General features: G+C 37.6%; 1 protein-coding gene across 1 annotated transcript in view; it reads right to left on the bottom strand.

Annotated features, from left to right (window-relative positions):
• LOC102840577 (chromosome unknown open reading frame, human C1orf87) overlaps positions 1–15,291 on the bottom strand; it is a 157,106-nt gene extending 141,815 nt beyond the window's left edge. The window contains exon 1 of the mRNA XM_006862505.1: positions 15,185–15,291. Within this exon, the coding sequence (XP_006862567.1) occupies positions 15,185–15,291 (107 nt within the window). The remainder of the gene's footprint in view (positions 1–15,184) is intronic.
• Between the last annotated feature and the right edge of the window lie 226 nt (positions 15,292–15,517).

Raw genomic sequence — 15,517 nt, 5'->3', positions numbered from 1 at the left:
ACCAGGACTCCATTTTTTGTGCATAGAAGCCTTCAATATTTCAAGTTGAGGCTTGGCTTTTTTCCTTTGTTCTTTCAGCTTGAAAAATGTTAAGTATGTTCTTTCGTTTTGGTTCTCTAACTCCAGATCTTTTCACAGTTCACTATAATACTTGACTTTATCTTCTTAAGTTGTCCTTTGAAATTTTCTGTTCAGCTCTTTTAATTCCTCATTTCTTCCAGTCGCTTTGGCTTCTCTACACTCAAGTGCAAGATTCAGAGTGTCTTCTTACACCCATTTTGTTTTATCCTTTCTTTTCTGTCTTTTCAGTGACCTTTTGATTTCCTCCTGTATGATGTTCTTGATGCCATCCCACAGCTCTTCTGTTCTTTGGTCATTAGCATCTAATGCATCATTAGTTATTGAGACGTTCTCTAAATTCAGTTGGGATATATTCAAGGTCATTTTTGGATCTCATACAATTGCTTTCACTTTATTCAGTTTCAGCTTGATCTTGCATATAAGCAATTGATGATCTGTTCCACACTCTGCCCCTGGCCTGGTTTTGGCTGATGATATTAGGCGTTTCCACTGTCTCTTTCCACAGATGTAATCAATTTGATTCTTGTGTATTCTATCTGGTGATGTACATGTGTAGAGTCACCTTTGTGGTTTAAGAAAGGTTCTTTCAAATTCTATCACACAATCTTCAGCAGCATTTCTATCACTGAGGTAATATTTTCTAACTGCCAATCGTTCCTCTTTGTTTCCAACACAATCACCAGTAATTATGAATATGAATTGCATATTTTATCACTTTCAGACTGAAGATGTTGATAGAAATTTTTTTATTTCATCATCACTGGTTTTAGTGGTTGGTGGGTAAAGTTGAATGACAGTGGTATTGACTGGTCTTCCTGGTAGGCACATAAATGCTATCCTATTAAAGACTGCATTGCATTTCAAGATAGATCTTAAAATGTTTTCTTGGATGATCAATATGGCACTCTAATTTGTCATTCCTGGAATATTAAACCATAAGTTTATCAGATTCAAAATGACCAATAGAGTTCTTATCCATTTCAGATCACTAAAGCCTAGGATATTTATCTTTATGTATTCTATTACATTTTGACATCTAATTTTCCTAGAGCCATACTTTGTACATATTTAGATTATTAATGGATATTTGCAATTGTTTCACCTTATTTTGAGTTGTGCCCCATCAGTGTATGAAGATCTTGAGAGCTTTACGCTACTCACATCTTTATGGTCAACTCTACTGTGAGGAGGCAGCACTTTCCCAGTTGTATTTAGGGGCTCCCCTTCCAGCACTATATCTGACAATGTTCTGCTGTTATTTATTTATTATTTTTTTTTCATTTCCCTCTATTCAGATACTTTATTATCATATTCTAACACATTTTATTTTGTATTGTTTCACAATATACTTCTGATTTTTAAAATGACATTTAGTTAAAATATTTTGAGAAAAGTTAAACATTTTGAGCACACTCAGTTGGACAATGACAGAAAAGCACTGGATTTTTAATTAGCAGCAACACTAGGAAGATTACTAACCACTCTTCCTAGTATTTAAGCTCTAATTCCAGACTAGATACAAAATCTAAATCGTTTTCTTTATCTTGTAAAGTACATCTTAAAAATATTGTAATATGTAGTGAAGAACTAGTCTTTCACTTACTATTTAAATTCATTAAGTGAAAAAAAAATGGGGGAATGGGACAGGCAAAACAAGAGGAAATATGAAAGTATTATAGAATTCTCAATTATGACTCTTCATAAAATGAAAATTAAGACGAGTCTTCTGGTAATCCATGTCTTTATCATCAATGTTGTTATTAAATGCCATTTAGTCTATTCTGACTCACAGCAACCCTGTATAGGGTTTCCTGGGAATAGCTTGTGGGTTTGAACTTCCAACCTTGTGGTTAGCAGTACAGTTACAGTGCCACACCTGGACTTCTTATCATCAGTATGTGGCATATACCAGATTTCAGGATTTCAAGAACTTTAAGCTTCAATTTCTATAAAGCTAGTAATATAAACTGTTTCTTTATTAAAAGCTGGAATATGTGAATTACAATAGCAGCAGTTCGAAATGAAATAACAAAGAATAATGGGAACTAACATGACATTATTATAAATGAATCTCTTAACTTCTATTGGAGATTTTATTTTTGTATTTATGAACATTTACAGTTATTTTGCTCCAGTTACCACTTTATATATGTATGGACGAGCACTGCCCCATCTAAAAGATTTCTGAAGTCATTGAAATTGACTTTAAAAAAATGCACATAAGCTATGTGTATACAGGAGGTTTTTGTCTTCCTGTGAAAAATATTTGAGAAAAGTCCATCAAGAATATATAATATTAGGTATAAAAATAAAAACTTTGAAATAAAATGAAAAGACTTAAATAGTACTTGTATCCCATTTTTTGTCTTTATGTTTTTTGAAATATTTTTTGAAATATCAAATTTCAAATGGTAAAATGACTTTTTATCTCATAATTTCAATGCTGTTGTTATTGGTAAGTGCTGTTGAGTTGGTTCCGACTCATAGCGACCTTGCATAGTCTCAATATTTGAGTACAAATGTCATCAATGTTATGTAACATTTATTTACTATTTACTCATACAGTACCATATACTCTGAAGTTTTATAGCTATTTCTGATTCTAGAGACATATATCCAAATCAGTACCAAACACTTCCTTCTGCTCCTTACAGTGGCTACACTAATAATCAACCCATGTAGATCAATAAAGAAGTTTAATGTAGTAGAAACAGCAGAAGAGAAATATGATTTTAAGATAATACTTCTTTACTTTGAACTTTCATGAAAGTGGAGATAATGTATGCTCTGTCACTGTTTTTCAATTTTAAGGAGATGCTGAGTTCATGGACATTAAAGTGTCGTGGTGTTGGTGTTGGCTGCATGCCACGGAGTTAGTTCTGACTCATAGGGACCCTATATGGGTTTCTCAGGATAAAATTATTTATGGGAGCAGAAAGCCTCTTCTTTCCTCCTAAAACCTATTAGTAAATTCTAACTGTTGACCTTGTGGTTAGCAGCCCAACTCATAACCCACTACCAAACAATAAGCAAAGATAAAGTGTTGTAGCCAGTTACTTCTGAAAACAAACAAACAAACACACAAAACCCCAGAACAAAAACAAATAGGATATTTGGACTTTTACATTACAAAGTTTAGCAAGGCTTTATGGAGGGCATAATTGGACACTGCTGCGAAATCTTGCCTGAATTACCCTAATGATTTCCTAAATAGTCTCTTCTTTTTGCTTATATCTCAGTTTATCCTCTATACAACAGCCAGAGCTATCCTTTAGACAACATAAATTAGATTATTTCCTCCAATGCCCTCAAATGTTAAATGGCTTCCCATCTTACAGAGGACAGAGTCCAAAATCCTTACCATGGCCTATGCAGCCCTACAAGATTTGAATCCTATCAGTCTCTTTGACCTTATAGCCATCATCTCTTCCCCCTATTACTCACTGTGTTCCACCAATACTGGTTTACTTGTTCTTTCTTTAACACACCAAGTGGCTTTATAGTTCCTCTTCTTGGAATGTTTCAGATAAATGCGTGATTTAGTCTTCACGTAGGTCTGTGAAGCTGTGAGAATGCAGGCACTGTGGGGTCACTGGATGTTGGCTTGACCTCATGGGTAGAAAGCTATGTGGGTACCCTGATCTGTTGGTGAGTACTGTATTCCAGGAAAGGGAAGATGTCCCACTCATTATGACGCATGTATAAGATGGCCTTGGAGGACCACTTAGACACTAACTGTCTATAGTAACTGTTAAGAAAGCAGATGTCTAATATTTAGATATCTTGGGACATGTGGGTAGCTGTAGAGTCTTCTGTTGATAGAAGAAAAAAGAAACTACTTGTTCTATGGAAAGCTGGAATCTAGCAAAGCCTTGTCTAAAGAGATTAAGGCTAGTCCAGTCTCAGTCAACCCTGGATAAAGACTCTCATTAGATAATTCTTCCTGCTTGTCTCCAAATAGCCTCTGTTCAAGTGCCACTTACTCAGAGAGCTTCTGGAAACATCTCTTTTAGTAAATCCTCCTCTATCTTGCCCATTGAATTTATCTGCATTTAAATTGTCATTTTTATCTGTTAGTTGTGGATCTCCTTGAAACAGAATTTGGCACAATGCTGTATCTTCAAGGCCTGACACTCAGTAGGAACTCAATAAATGTTTGTGTAAAGTAGATTGATAGAATTTCATACATATATGTTCATTTCTAAAGTGTTTAACATTAACTTTCTTTAAAAAGAGTTCAAACCAAGCCAAAGATTATTTATTATTATAAAGAACTTTGAGGGATTAAAAACATCTGAGAGTCAAGTGAGAAAATCCAGAACTTTGCATTTCTTGTCTAGAAACATCAAAGTAAATTATGTTTAGATCTGCACTAATGTTTACTATCCTCTCCATAAAAACTCATAGTCAACTTCAATCATTCTTAAAATACAATATCAACAGCAATACATCTATGGAATGAAGTGTTTGAGCCAGTAACTCAACATTGGAAAGAACCATAAGGGCCAACTAGTCTATTTTCTGCCAGTTCAAAAGTTCTGCCAACAGCCTGCATTACGGGCATTGTTCCAGCTTCATTTAATTGTTTCTAATACATGTAAATGGCCACCACTCGTCTGCGAGTTTGTCGTACTGTGGTGGCTTGTGAATTGCTATAATTCTGAAAGCTATGCCACTGGTATTTTAAATAACCAGCAGGGTCACCCATGGTGGACATGTTTCAGATGGGCTTCCAGACAAAGACAGACTAGGAAGAAAGAGTGATGAACTACTTCGGAATCTCTAGTCACTGAAAACTTTATGAATAGCAGAGAAACACTGTTAGATATAGAGCTGGAAAATGAGCCCCTCAGGTTGGAAGGCACTCAGAATGCGACTGGGGAAGAGCTGCCTCTTCAAAATAGAGTTGACCATAATAACATGAATGAAGTAAAGCTTGTGGGAGAAAAGCCTGCTGATGGGGCACAACTCAAAATGAAGAGAAACAGCTGTAAACATCCATTGAGAATCAGAACATGGAATGTATGAAATATGAATCTGGGAAAATTGGAAGTGGTCAAAATGAAATGGAATGCATAAACATCAATATCTTAGGCATTAGTGAACTGAAATGGACTGGTATTGGCCATTTTGAATCTTACAACCATATGGTTTACTATGCTGGAAATGAAAAATTGAAGAGGAATGGTGTTGTATTCATCGTTAAAAAGAATATATCCAGATCAGTCATGTGGTACAATGCTATTTGTGATAGGATAATATCCATGCACATACAGGGAAACCCAGTTAATACCACTATTATTCAAATTTATGCACCAACCACTAAAGCCAGTGAGGGTGAAATAGAAGAATTCTACCAACTTCTTCAATCTGAAATTGATCAAACATGTAATCAAGATGTAGTGATCATTACTGGTGATTGAAATGCAAAGGTTGGGAGCAAAGAGGAAGGATCAGTAGCTGGAAAATATGATCTTGGTGATAGAAATGATGTATGATAGAATTCTGCAAAACCAATGATTTGTTGATTTCAAATACCTTTTTTAGACAGCATAACAGATAACTATACACATGGACCTCGCCAGATGGAATGCATAGAAATCAAATTGACTACATCTGTGAAAAGGGAAGATGGAAAAGCTCCATTTCATCAGTGAAGACAAGGCCAGGGGCAGACTGTGGAACAGACCATCAATTACTCATATGCAAATTCAAACAGAAGCTGAAGAAAATGAAAACTAGTTCATGAGAGCCAAAATATGACCTTTAATATATCCCACCTGAATTTAGAGATCATCTGAAGAACAGTTTTGATACATTAAACACTAAAGACTGAAGACTAGGGAACAGTCGCTGGAGAAGGATATCATGTTTGGTAAGGTGGAGGATCAGAGAAAAAGAGGAAGACCCTCAACAAGATGGATTGGCCAAGTGGCAGCATCGATGGACTCAAGCATGGCAACAATAGTGAGGTTGGCCTAGGATTGGGCAGTGTTTCGTTCTGCTGTGCATAAGGTCACTACGGGTTGGTACCGACTCGATGGCACCTAACAACAACAACAACAATACATGAAATGGAATGAGAGATATAATTGCTGACGTCAGATAGATCTTGGCTGAAAGTAGAGAACACCAGATAAATATTTACCAGTGCTTTATTAAAAGCAAAGGCTTTCAATTGTATGGGGCATGACAAACTATGGACAACATTGATGAGAATGAGTGTCCCAGACCACTTAATTGTGCTCAGGAAGAACATGTACATAGACCAAGTGGTGGCAGTTGTTCAATCAGTACAATGGAACACTGAATGGTTTAAAATTAGAAAAGGTGCATGCCAAGATTGTATTCTTTCACAATACTTATGCAATCTGTATGCAGAGCAAAACATTCAAGAAGCTGAATTATATGAAGAAAAACCTGGCATCTAGGTTGGAAGAAGACTCATTAACAACCTGCAATTCACAGATGATGCAACAGTGCTTGTTGAAAGCCAAGAGGACTTAAAATACCTACTGGTGAAGATGAAAGACAAGAGCTTTTGGTATGGGTTGCACTCAATGTAACTGAAAACAGAAATCCTCACCACTGGACCAGTAAATAACATCAAGATAAATGGAGAAAAGATTGAAGTTATCAAAGACTTCATTTTGCTCAGATCAACCCTCAACACTCAAAGAAGCAGCAGTGAAGAAATTAAATGATGTATTGCATTAGGCAAATTTGCTGCACAAGGCCTCTTTAACATGTTCAAGAGCAAAGATGTCGCTTTGTGAACTGAGGTGCGCTTGACCCAAGCCATCATGTTTTCAATAGCATCATATGTATGTGAAAGCTGAATAGTGAATAAGAAACACAGTAGGATAATGGATGCATTTGAGTTATGGTGTTAGAGGAGAATATTAAAAGTATCATGGGCTGTCAAAAGAACAAACCAATCTGTGTTGTGTTCAGCCAGAATGTTCCTTGAAAGTCAGGATGGCCAGACTGTCTCTCATACTTAGGACATATTATCAGGAGGGATCAATCCCTGGAGAAGGACAATCCCTGGAGAAGGTAAAGTGGATGGTCAGTGAAAAAGAGAAAGACCTCCAATGGAATGGATCAGAACAGTGGCAGCAACAATGGGCTCAAGCATAGCAACGATTGTGAGGTTGGTGCAGGACCGGGCAATGTTTCATTCTGTTGTGCATAAGGTCACCATGAGCCGGTACAGACTCAATGGCACCTAACAATAACAAAAACAACACTATATCTGAACTTGCTTTTCTATCAAGAGATCCATTGCCTTTAAAAATTATTTCAACAGGTTTTTGCTGAATACTTAGGACATGTTTAGGACTGAGGGGGCATGCTACTAATAAAAGAGACAAGAATCTACTTTCATTTGCTACAATTACTTCAAACTTTTTCTTATGGCAAACTCCAATTTAACTTTCTTCATTAGCAGTATCTCTAGTCACAGGAGTGTTGTTGAAATTTACCTAATTTATTTCCTGTGTAACAATGAAATCCTCAAATTCTATAAATGCTCTTCTTAGGACACCATCTCAAACCCTGGATCTTTCATAATGTCCTCTGTTGTTGTTGTCAGGTGCCATAAAGTCGGAACTGACTCATAGCAACCCCATGCACAGCAGAATGAAACAATGTCCGATCCTGGGCCAACCTCACTACCGCTGCCGCACTTGAGTCCATCAATGCTGCACCTGACTGATCCATCTCGTTGGGGGACTTCCTCTTTTTCTCTGACCCTGCATCTTACCCAGCATGACATCCTTCTCCAGCGACTGTTTCCTCCGGACAATATGTCCAAAGTATGAGAGACGAAGCTTAGCCATCCTGGACTCCAAGGAGCACTCTGGCTGCACTTCTTCCAAAACAGATCTATTGGTTCTTTTGGCAGTCCATGGCACTTTTAGTATTCTCCTCCAACACCACAATTCAAAGGCATCAATTCTTCTATGATCTTCCTTATTCACTGTCCAGCTTTCGCATCCATATGAGGTTATTGAAAATACCAAGGCTTGGGTCAGGTGCACCTTAGTCCTCAAGCTGACATCTTTGCTCTTCAACACTTTAAAAAGTTCCTGTGCATCAGATTTGCCCAATGCAATACGTTGTCTGATCTCTTGACTACTGCTTCCGCTAGTGTTGATAGTTGATGCAAGAAGAATGAAGTCCTTGACAACTTCAATCTTTTCTCCATTGATAAGAATGTTGTTTATTGGTCCAGTGGTGAGGATTTTTGTTTTCCTGACATTGAGATGCAATCCATACTGAAGGCTATGCTCTTTGATCTTCATCAGTAAATGTTTCAAGTCCTCTTCACTTTCAGCAAGCAAGGTTGTATCATCTGCATATCACAGGTTGTTAATGAGTCTTCCTCCAATCCTGAAGCCACGTTTTTCTTCATAGAACCCAGCTTCTCGTATTATTTGCTCATCATACAGATTGTATAAGTATGGTGAGAGAACACAACCTTGTTGCACACCTTTCCCAATTTTAAAACATTCAGTGTTCCCATGCTCTGTTCGAACAACTGCTTCTTGGTCCAGGTACAGATTTCTCAGAAGTACAATTAAGTGTTCTGGAATACTCATACTTCTCAATGTTGTCCATAGCTTGTCATGATCCACACAATCAAAAGCCTTTGCATAGTCAATAAAGCACAGGTAAACATCTTTCTGATATTCTCTGCTTTCCTCCAAGATCCATTGGACATCAGCATTGATATTTCTCGTTCCATGGCCTCTTTTGACTCCAGCTTGAACCTCTGGAAGAATGTCCTCTATTGGGCTTCTTATAATGTACTTATGTACCTTCTAAAATGTAGCATGCAGAATGAGAGAAAGATGAGATATGTCTTGTTATGAATATGTTGGGCCTCCCACATCCCTCTATCTGGATACCCTTGGTTTATGCTAAGTCTGAACACAAAGTAAAACCCAACCATTTAATCCATAACTTTCCAAAAAGTTCTTAGAAAAACTTCAGTTATCTTATTTCATTTTCCACAAACTTTGAAACCACCCTGTACCCTTGTATTTATTTACTTTGCAAGTTTTTTTTTTTAAATAGATGCTCCTGGTGTGGCGCTGTGGGTTAATATGCTGGACTGTAAGGCCAGTTTGAATGCAAAGTTGGCAATTCAAGTTCAGCAGCCGTTCCTCAGAACCCCTATGCAGGGTTGCTATGAGTCAGAACTAACACGATGGCAGTTAACAACAACAACAACAAAACTGTTTAAGAAATGGCGATGGCACTGTGGAATAAAGCACTGGCCTGCAAGGTTGGTTTGAATCACAAGGTCAGCGGTTCAAACTTATCAGCCGCTCCTTGGAAACTGTACAAGGTCTCTATGAGTCAGAAATGACTTGACGACACTTAACAACATCAACAACAACCCCAGTATAAACTGAAGAACTGGGGGGTTTGTTGCCATTTTCTTAATGGTGTCATTACTTTGCCTATTTGAGAGGTTAAAGGTGATTCTTAATATATGAGGAAGTAAGCCTCATCACTTTTTGGAATTTGTTTAACGACAAGTAGTATTAAAAATGGAGTCTTGGTGTGGTGCTGTAGAATAAGCACTTGACTACAAGGCTGGTTGAAACTGCAAGGTCAATGACTGAAACTCACCAGCCACTCCTCTGAAACCCTATCCAGGGTCGCTATGAGTCGGAACTGACTCAAGGGCACTGACAACAACAACATTATCTAAAGACAGACTTTGTATACCTTGTTGTTACTGTGAAGTGTTGTTGAACCAGTTCCAACTCACAGTGAAGCTGTACAGGATTTTTGAGGAGCAGCTGGTGGATTTGAATCACTGATTTTGTGGTTAGTAGTCCAGTGCTTATCCTACAGCACCACACCAGAAACTTTGTATATAGCTTTGTTTAGTTTCATCCTGTAGGTTTTAGCCTATTTTTTTGGTAGGACTACGTATTTTGCTACTGTAATATGATATGACTGCCTTCCTTCATTTGTGTAATTTTTTTTTTTTAAAAGTTGACTGATACAGTAATTACATATAATTATGTATAATTCTCCTTAACCCATGCCTGCCCCCACACTCTGTTTATATCAAGTTTCAATCACCACTTCTTCTGTATGGTTCCCAATGAAAATTCACCTATCTCAGTATTATGCAGTACAGAAGTCTCTGCCTTGGCTCAGAAATTGTGAGAAAAACATGTCAAATAACTCATTGAAATCAATAAATCGTATGTCTTTATCATTTTCTTAGTTTAGGGAGTGATGTAGTAACCCCATAAAAAAGGGAATAGAATCAGTTTAGCATAATCTGTTTTTAGTCAACACATGCCAACCCTTAGTGATTAATATTATTATATTTTAAAATTTCACAACGCATATCTACAATCCTCTGGTCTGCAATTTGCCATGGATTGTCTACAAGTCTTTGGTTCTATGATTTTGTTACCCACTCAAATGTCCTTTTTGATGAGAATGTTCATATCCTATCTTCTGACACATCGTCTTCCCCATGAATGATCAAAGACCACTCATCAGGATTCCAAAATGGCTGCACGCCTTTTTAGCAGCATAGGCCTTTAAACTTGTATTTATTCCAAGCAACTACGTATTGTCACTTGACATTCAATTCATTTATTAGACTTTGAGCATGTATGGGAATTTGTACTCAGCTGAGAATATGGTAGTGTACAAAGAATTTGAAGGTTAAGGGCGGGGTGGGGTGGGGAAGGACAAATATATAGAAAAAGAATTCCTAAATGTATCATGGGATCCCACAGGTGGAAGGGAAAATCTGGGCTGTGGTGATAAAATAGCACATTTTCAAGAAATGACATTAGATAGGTGAAGAGATTACAATCCCTAAAGAGGCTAGACAAGATAATCCAAATGTGGATTTTGGACAATATTCTTAGAGCAATGAGAGGTGATTGAAGCTTTTAGGGAGGGGAGTGGCGTAATCAGATTTGTGTTTTAAGAAGGTCATGGTAGCACCTTGAGATATGGCTTCTCAAACTGTAATGTATATGAAAATCAGCTGCAGATCTGATGAAAATAAAAATTCTGACTAAGTCCTAAGAGGAGCCCTAGATTCTGCATTTCTACAAAGTAAGTTTGGTGCTAGTGGCCTACAGATTATACTTTGAGTAGCAAGGTTTTAAAAGGAGGTTTGAGGGTGAGAAGACTCGAGGCTGTAGCCTAATCATAATCTAGGAGGAAAATTATGATGACCCAGTCTCTGGGATGGTTGGCTTCACTAGTGCAGGCTCTAAAAGGACCTCCTTTAAGAAAAATACTCAGTAAGTATTCAGACTTTTCCTGTCATCTGTCAAAATTTTACATGCTAAGTAGGAAAGGAGGATGGAAAAATTGACTCTAGTCTTAATTCATAACATCTGACTATGAACTTGAGTAGCTCTCTTTTAGTCCTCTGTGGCCTCAGCTAATATCTCTGTGAAATGGGAGGCTACGCTGTATCTTTAAGGACACTTTTAATTCTGTAATAGCATGCTTTTTTATAAATATCTGCATCAGGAAGGCAATCCTTCCCTGTAATGTGAACCAGCTTTGGTTAGTAGAAAGTAGGTGGAGGCTTATTATTAGATTATACCCACACACAGACAACACACACACACACACACACACACACACACACACACACATATCCTGGCCTTTACAATGCCATAGGTGCAAGAGAACTGTGATCTTTATTCCCAATGAATATGGTTTATGTTATATACAAGGGGGATTTAAAAAGTTTGTTGAAAAAAAATCCATTATTTTTTTAACTCCATGTTTCCATGAGTTTTTTGAAGTCCCCTCACATTTCCTGGTTCCTGAAGTTTAAAAAATAAAGAGGAAAAAGGCACTTTCTTATAAGACTGTTGTGTGCTTTTTAGTTATTCTGACTCACGGTGACCCTGAGGTCTCCTACTATAGGACAGGGTACAGCTGCCCATAGAGTTTTCTAGGCTGTAATCTTTACAGGAACAGATCATCAGAATTTTTTCTTCACTGGTGGGTTTGAACCTCTATCCTTACAGCAGTCAAGTGCTTAACCATTGTGCTACTAGGACTTTTTTCTCCCAAGATAAAGGGAATTTTTCCCTATTTAGAAGGAAAAAGGTCTTTTCACCCTCACTTTTTGGAATAAATTAAGTCCCAAAACCCCTGGAAAAAGGATCTGATTTGGGATAAAAGGGTTATAGGAACAACTTTAGGAAAGAATGGGATGGACTTACTGGTATGGTGTTGTAAGATCAGCACTGGACTGGAAACCATAAGTTCAGCAGTTCAAACACACTAGCTGCTCCTTGGAAACCCTATGCAGGGTCACTATGAGTAGGAACCGACTCGACGGCATTTCACAACAACAGCAATGTAGTCTTTGATGGTTGTTGTTGTGAAGTGCCGTTGAGTTGATTCCAACCCATAGCGACCCTGTATAGGGTTTCTGAGGAGCAGCTGGAGAGTTTGAACCGCCGACCTTGCAGTTCAAATGGCTTTGCAGTCTGGCGCATTAACCCACAGCACCACATCAGGACTCCAGAAGAACTGAGAGGGGAGTTCAAACTAACACTGTTTACTTTTCTTGACCGTGACAGGGATTTGCTAGGAGATCCTGAAATGATCACTTACCTAATCACAATCTTGGTGGTGCTGTAGGATAAGCACTTAACCACAAGGTCGGTTTGAACCACAAGGTTGGCAGTTCAAACTGACCAGTCACTCTTTGGAGCCCTACACAGGGTTGCTATAAGTCAGAACCAACTTGATGGCACCTAACAACAGCAACAAGCACAGTTTCTTGGTTTCCTCATCTAAAGAACAGAGAAGACCTACCTCCTTGGCATAGAATATAAAAGAGATGACAAGCACATCATAGAGAGAGATTTGCTTTTTTATTGCATGTCTTATATACTTGGAAAGGAGTCCCGGTGTGGCACTGTGGGTTAATGCGTTGGACTTCAAAGTCGCTTTGAACCACAAGGTCAACAGTTCAGGCTTACCAGTTATTCCTCAGAAACCCTATACAGGGTCTCTATGGGTCACAATCAACTGGACAGCATTTAACAAAACACTTCTTGGAAATATATGCCCTAAGAATATAAACAGATTTATATTGGGTACATGAAATGTGGCGCTGTGGGCCAATGTGTCAGACTGCAAAGTCGTTTGAACTGCAAGGTTGGTGTTTGAAGCTCACCAGCTGCTCCTTGGAAACCATATACAGGGTCGCTATGGGTTGGAATCAACTCCACAGCACTTAACAACAACAACAGGAAAGGCGCTTTGCATACTTTTTCTTATTTGATCATTACAACAACTCTACTAGCCATGTGTTTTACCTTTGCTTTACAGATGTAGAAACTGAGGACCGAGATGTTAACTTTTCCGATGTCAACAAGTCAATAAAGCACAGTTAGGATTCAGAGTCACATCATTCAGCTCTATAGGGATCCCACATGCATGGCTAATGTGCTACAAAGCTAATTCCTCTGCTATGGAAAGCATTGCTAATTTGCTAATAGCACTGGCTTTGAACTTTCTCTTGGTGGATGATATAAATGGAAAAACCAATTTGGCCTTCTAAAGTTTATATACTTACTCCTCATTTATCAGCATGCTTAGGTTCCAAAGACCAGGTCATGATGCAAGGATGGAGGATGACTACATTAGATAATGAAATGGAGGATGACTACATTACATTATTTAATTGCCGAATTACATAATTGCCGAATTACATAATTTCATAACAGCAATATTACGTAATTCCCAAATTACATCATTACCGAATGGTCAAACCACTGAGAATCGTAACCCAGACAAATTGACACATGACCTGAACCATCACAGCCGGTGTTACTTTCTCCTTGAACCTCACTATTTATTACTGTCAGATGTATATTGTTAATGTTCAAAACGGTTGGATAGTAGATATTTTACTACTGTTATAAATGTGAAACGTCAGCTAGTGAGAGAGTTCGTAAGTGTGGAGTAGGTGTGCTTTGCATCAGGAGCTTTGAGGATCTTGTCTTCAGTGATTCTGATTCAACATGTCTAAGGCTGAACTTCAAGTCTTTATTTTTAAGGATTTCCTAGATGATTCTGTTTTACATACTTACGCCATATCCTTTATGTTGGCTTATTGTTTAATTTATGGGTTCCTTGTTAGAAATAGAGGAAAGATCTAACAAAATAGCCTTAATACTGTAATGTAAGTGCTGTTGAGTCAGTTCTGACTCATAGCAACCCTGTATAGAGTTTCCAAGGAGTGGCTGGTGGGTTTGAACCACCAACGTTTTGGTTAGCAGTTTGAACCACCAACGTTTGGAGTGGCTGGTGGGTTTGAACCACCAACGTTTTGGTTATGCTGATCTTACAGGAACATACCAGGACTCCCTTATGTGGAAATGGTAACTACTGACTAGATAATACTGAGGGGATGCCAACCATATGACAATAACAAACAACCATATGCAAAACAGGTATAGTACTTTTTTTTGTGTGTGTGTGTGAACCACTAAGAAACTGGAAGGAAGAGCTGGCTGTATTCTTTGGTACCAAACATCTAATGAATTTTAGAGACATTTGAATGACCTTTTAATGTGGCTGTCCTGAGCTCTGAAAGAAACAAAGAGTGACCAAATTAACTATGCTCTGAGAAACCCCTGTTTGAAGGTATATTAGATATGAACAACAATAAGTGAAAATTGTACAATTTATGATTCATCATTAATCCCATTCTTTTTATTCATAACAAATGGACTAACATCCCTCCCCCTGAAAATTACTACATGTAGTAGATTGCAAACCCAATGAGAGAAAACAGCAACACTCCATTAATATTTATAAATGTAACATTGCTCCTATTTCCCATCTATTTGGAAAATCAGCTCAAGTAATTAAGGAGTATGGGGAATTATAAAGATGAAAAATATCAGGAAAACAGGATGCATGGAAGTTATCAACACTATTTTACTTCTATTGTTACATCTTAATGACTTAATTTTCCATGCATGGCATTTTAAAAATGTAAAAACAAAACAAGCAAAATTTCATTACTATCCAAACTACACAGATATTTTTAAAATAGCAAACTTACATCTTTGGATTCTCCACAAGGTATCGAAAATGTTTACTTCCAATGATTTTCACCACCATCTCAGGCATTGCATCTGATCCACAGGGAGTCTTCCAAACTGAAGACATGATTCTTCACAAAAATCTTCCAAATCCTTGGTGATGGAAAATAAATAAGACTATTTCTCTTGTTTTTTTCATGAGAAATGCCAATATCAAGAATACCATCTATGTCAATAACAGCAACAACAATAATAGTACCAGGAACAAGCACTTTACAAATACTATCTTACTTAACATTTTCAATTGGGGCATGTGGGGGAGTACTTTTACATACTATTATCATTCTTGTTTT

Source organism: Chrysochloris asiatica, unplaced genomic scaffold (assembly GCF_000296735.1).
Source record: "Chrysochloris asiatica unplaced genomic scaffold, ChrAsi1.0 scaffold00048, whole genome shotgun sequence".
NCBI classification, from domain to species: domain Eukaryota; kingdom Metazoa; phylum Chordata; class Mammalia; order Afrosoricida; family Chrysochloridae; genus Chrysochloris; species Chrysochloris asiatica.
This window is presented reverse-complemented; position numbering and strand designations above follow the sequence as displayed.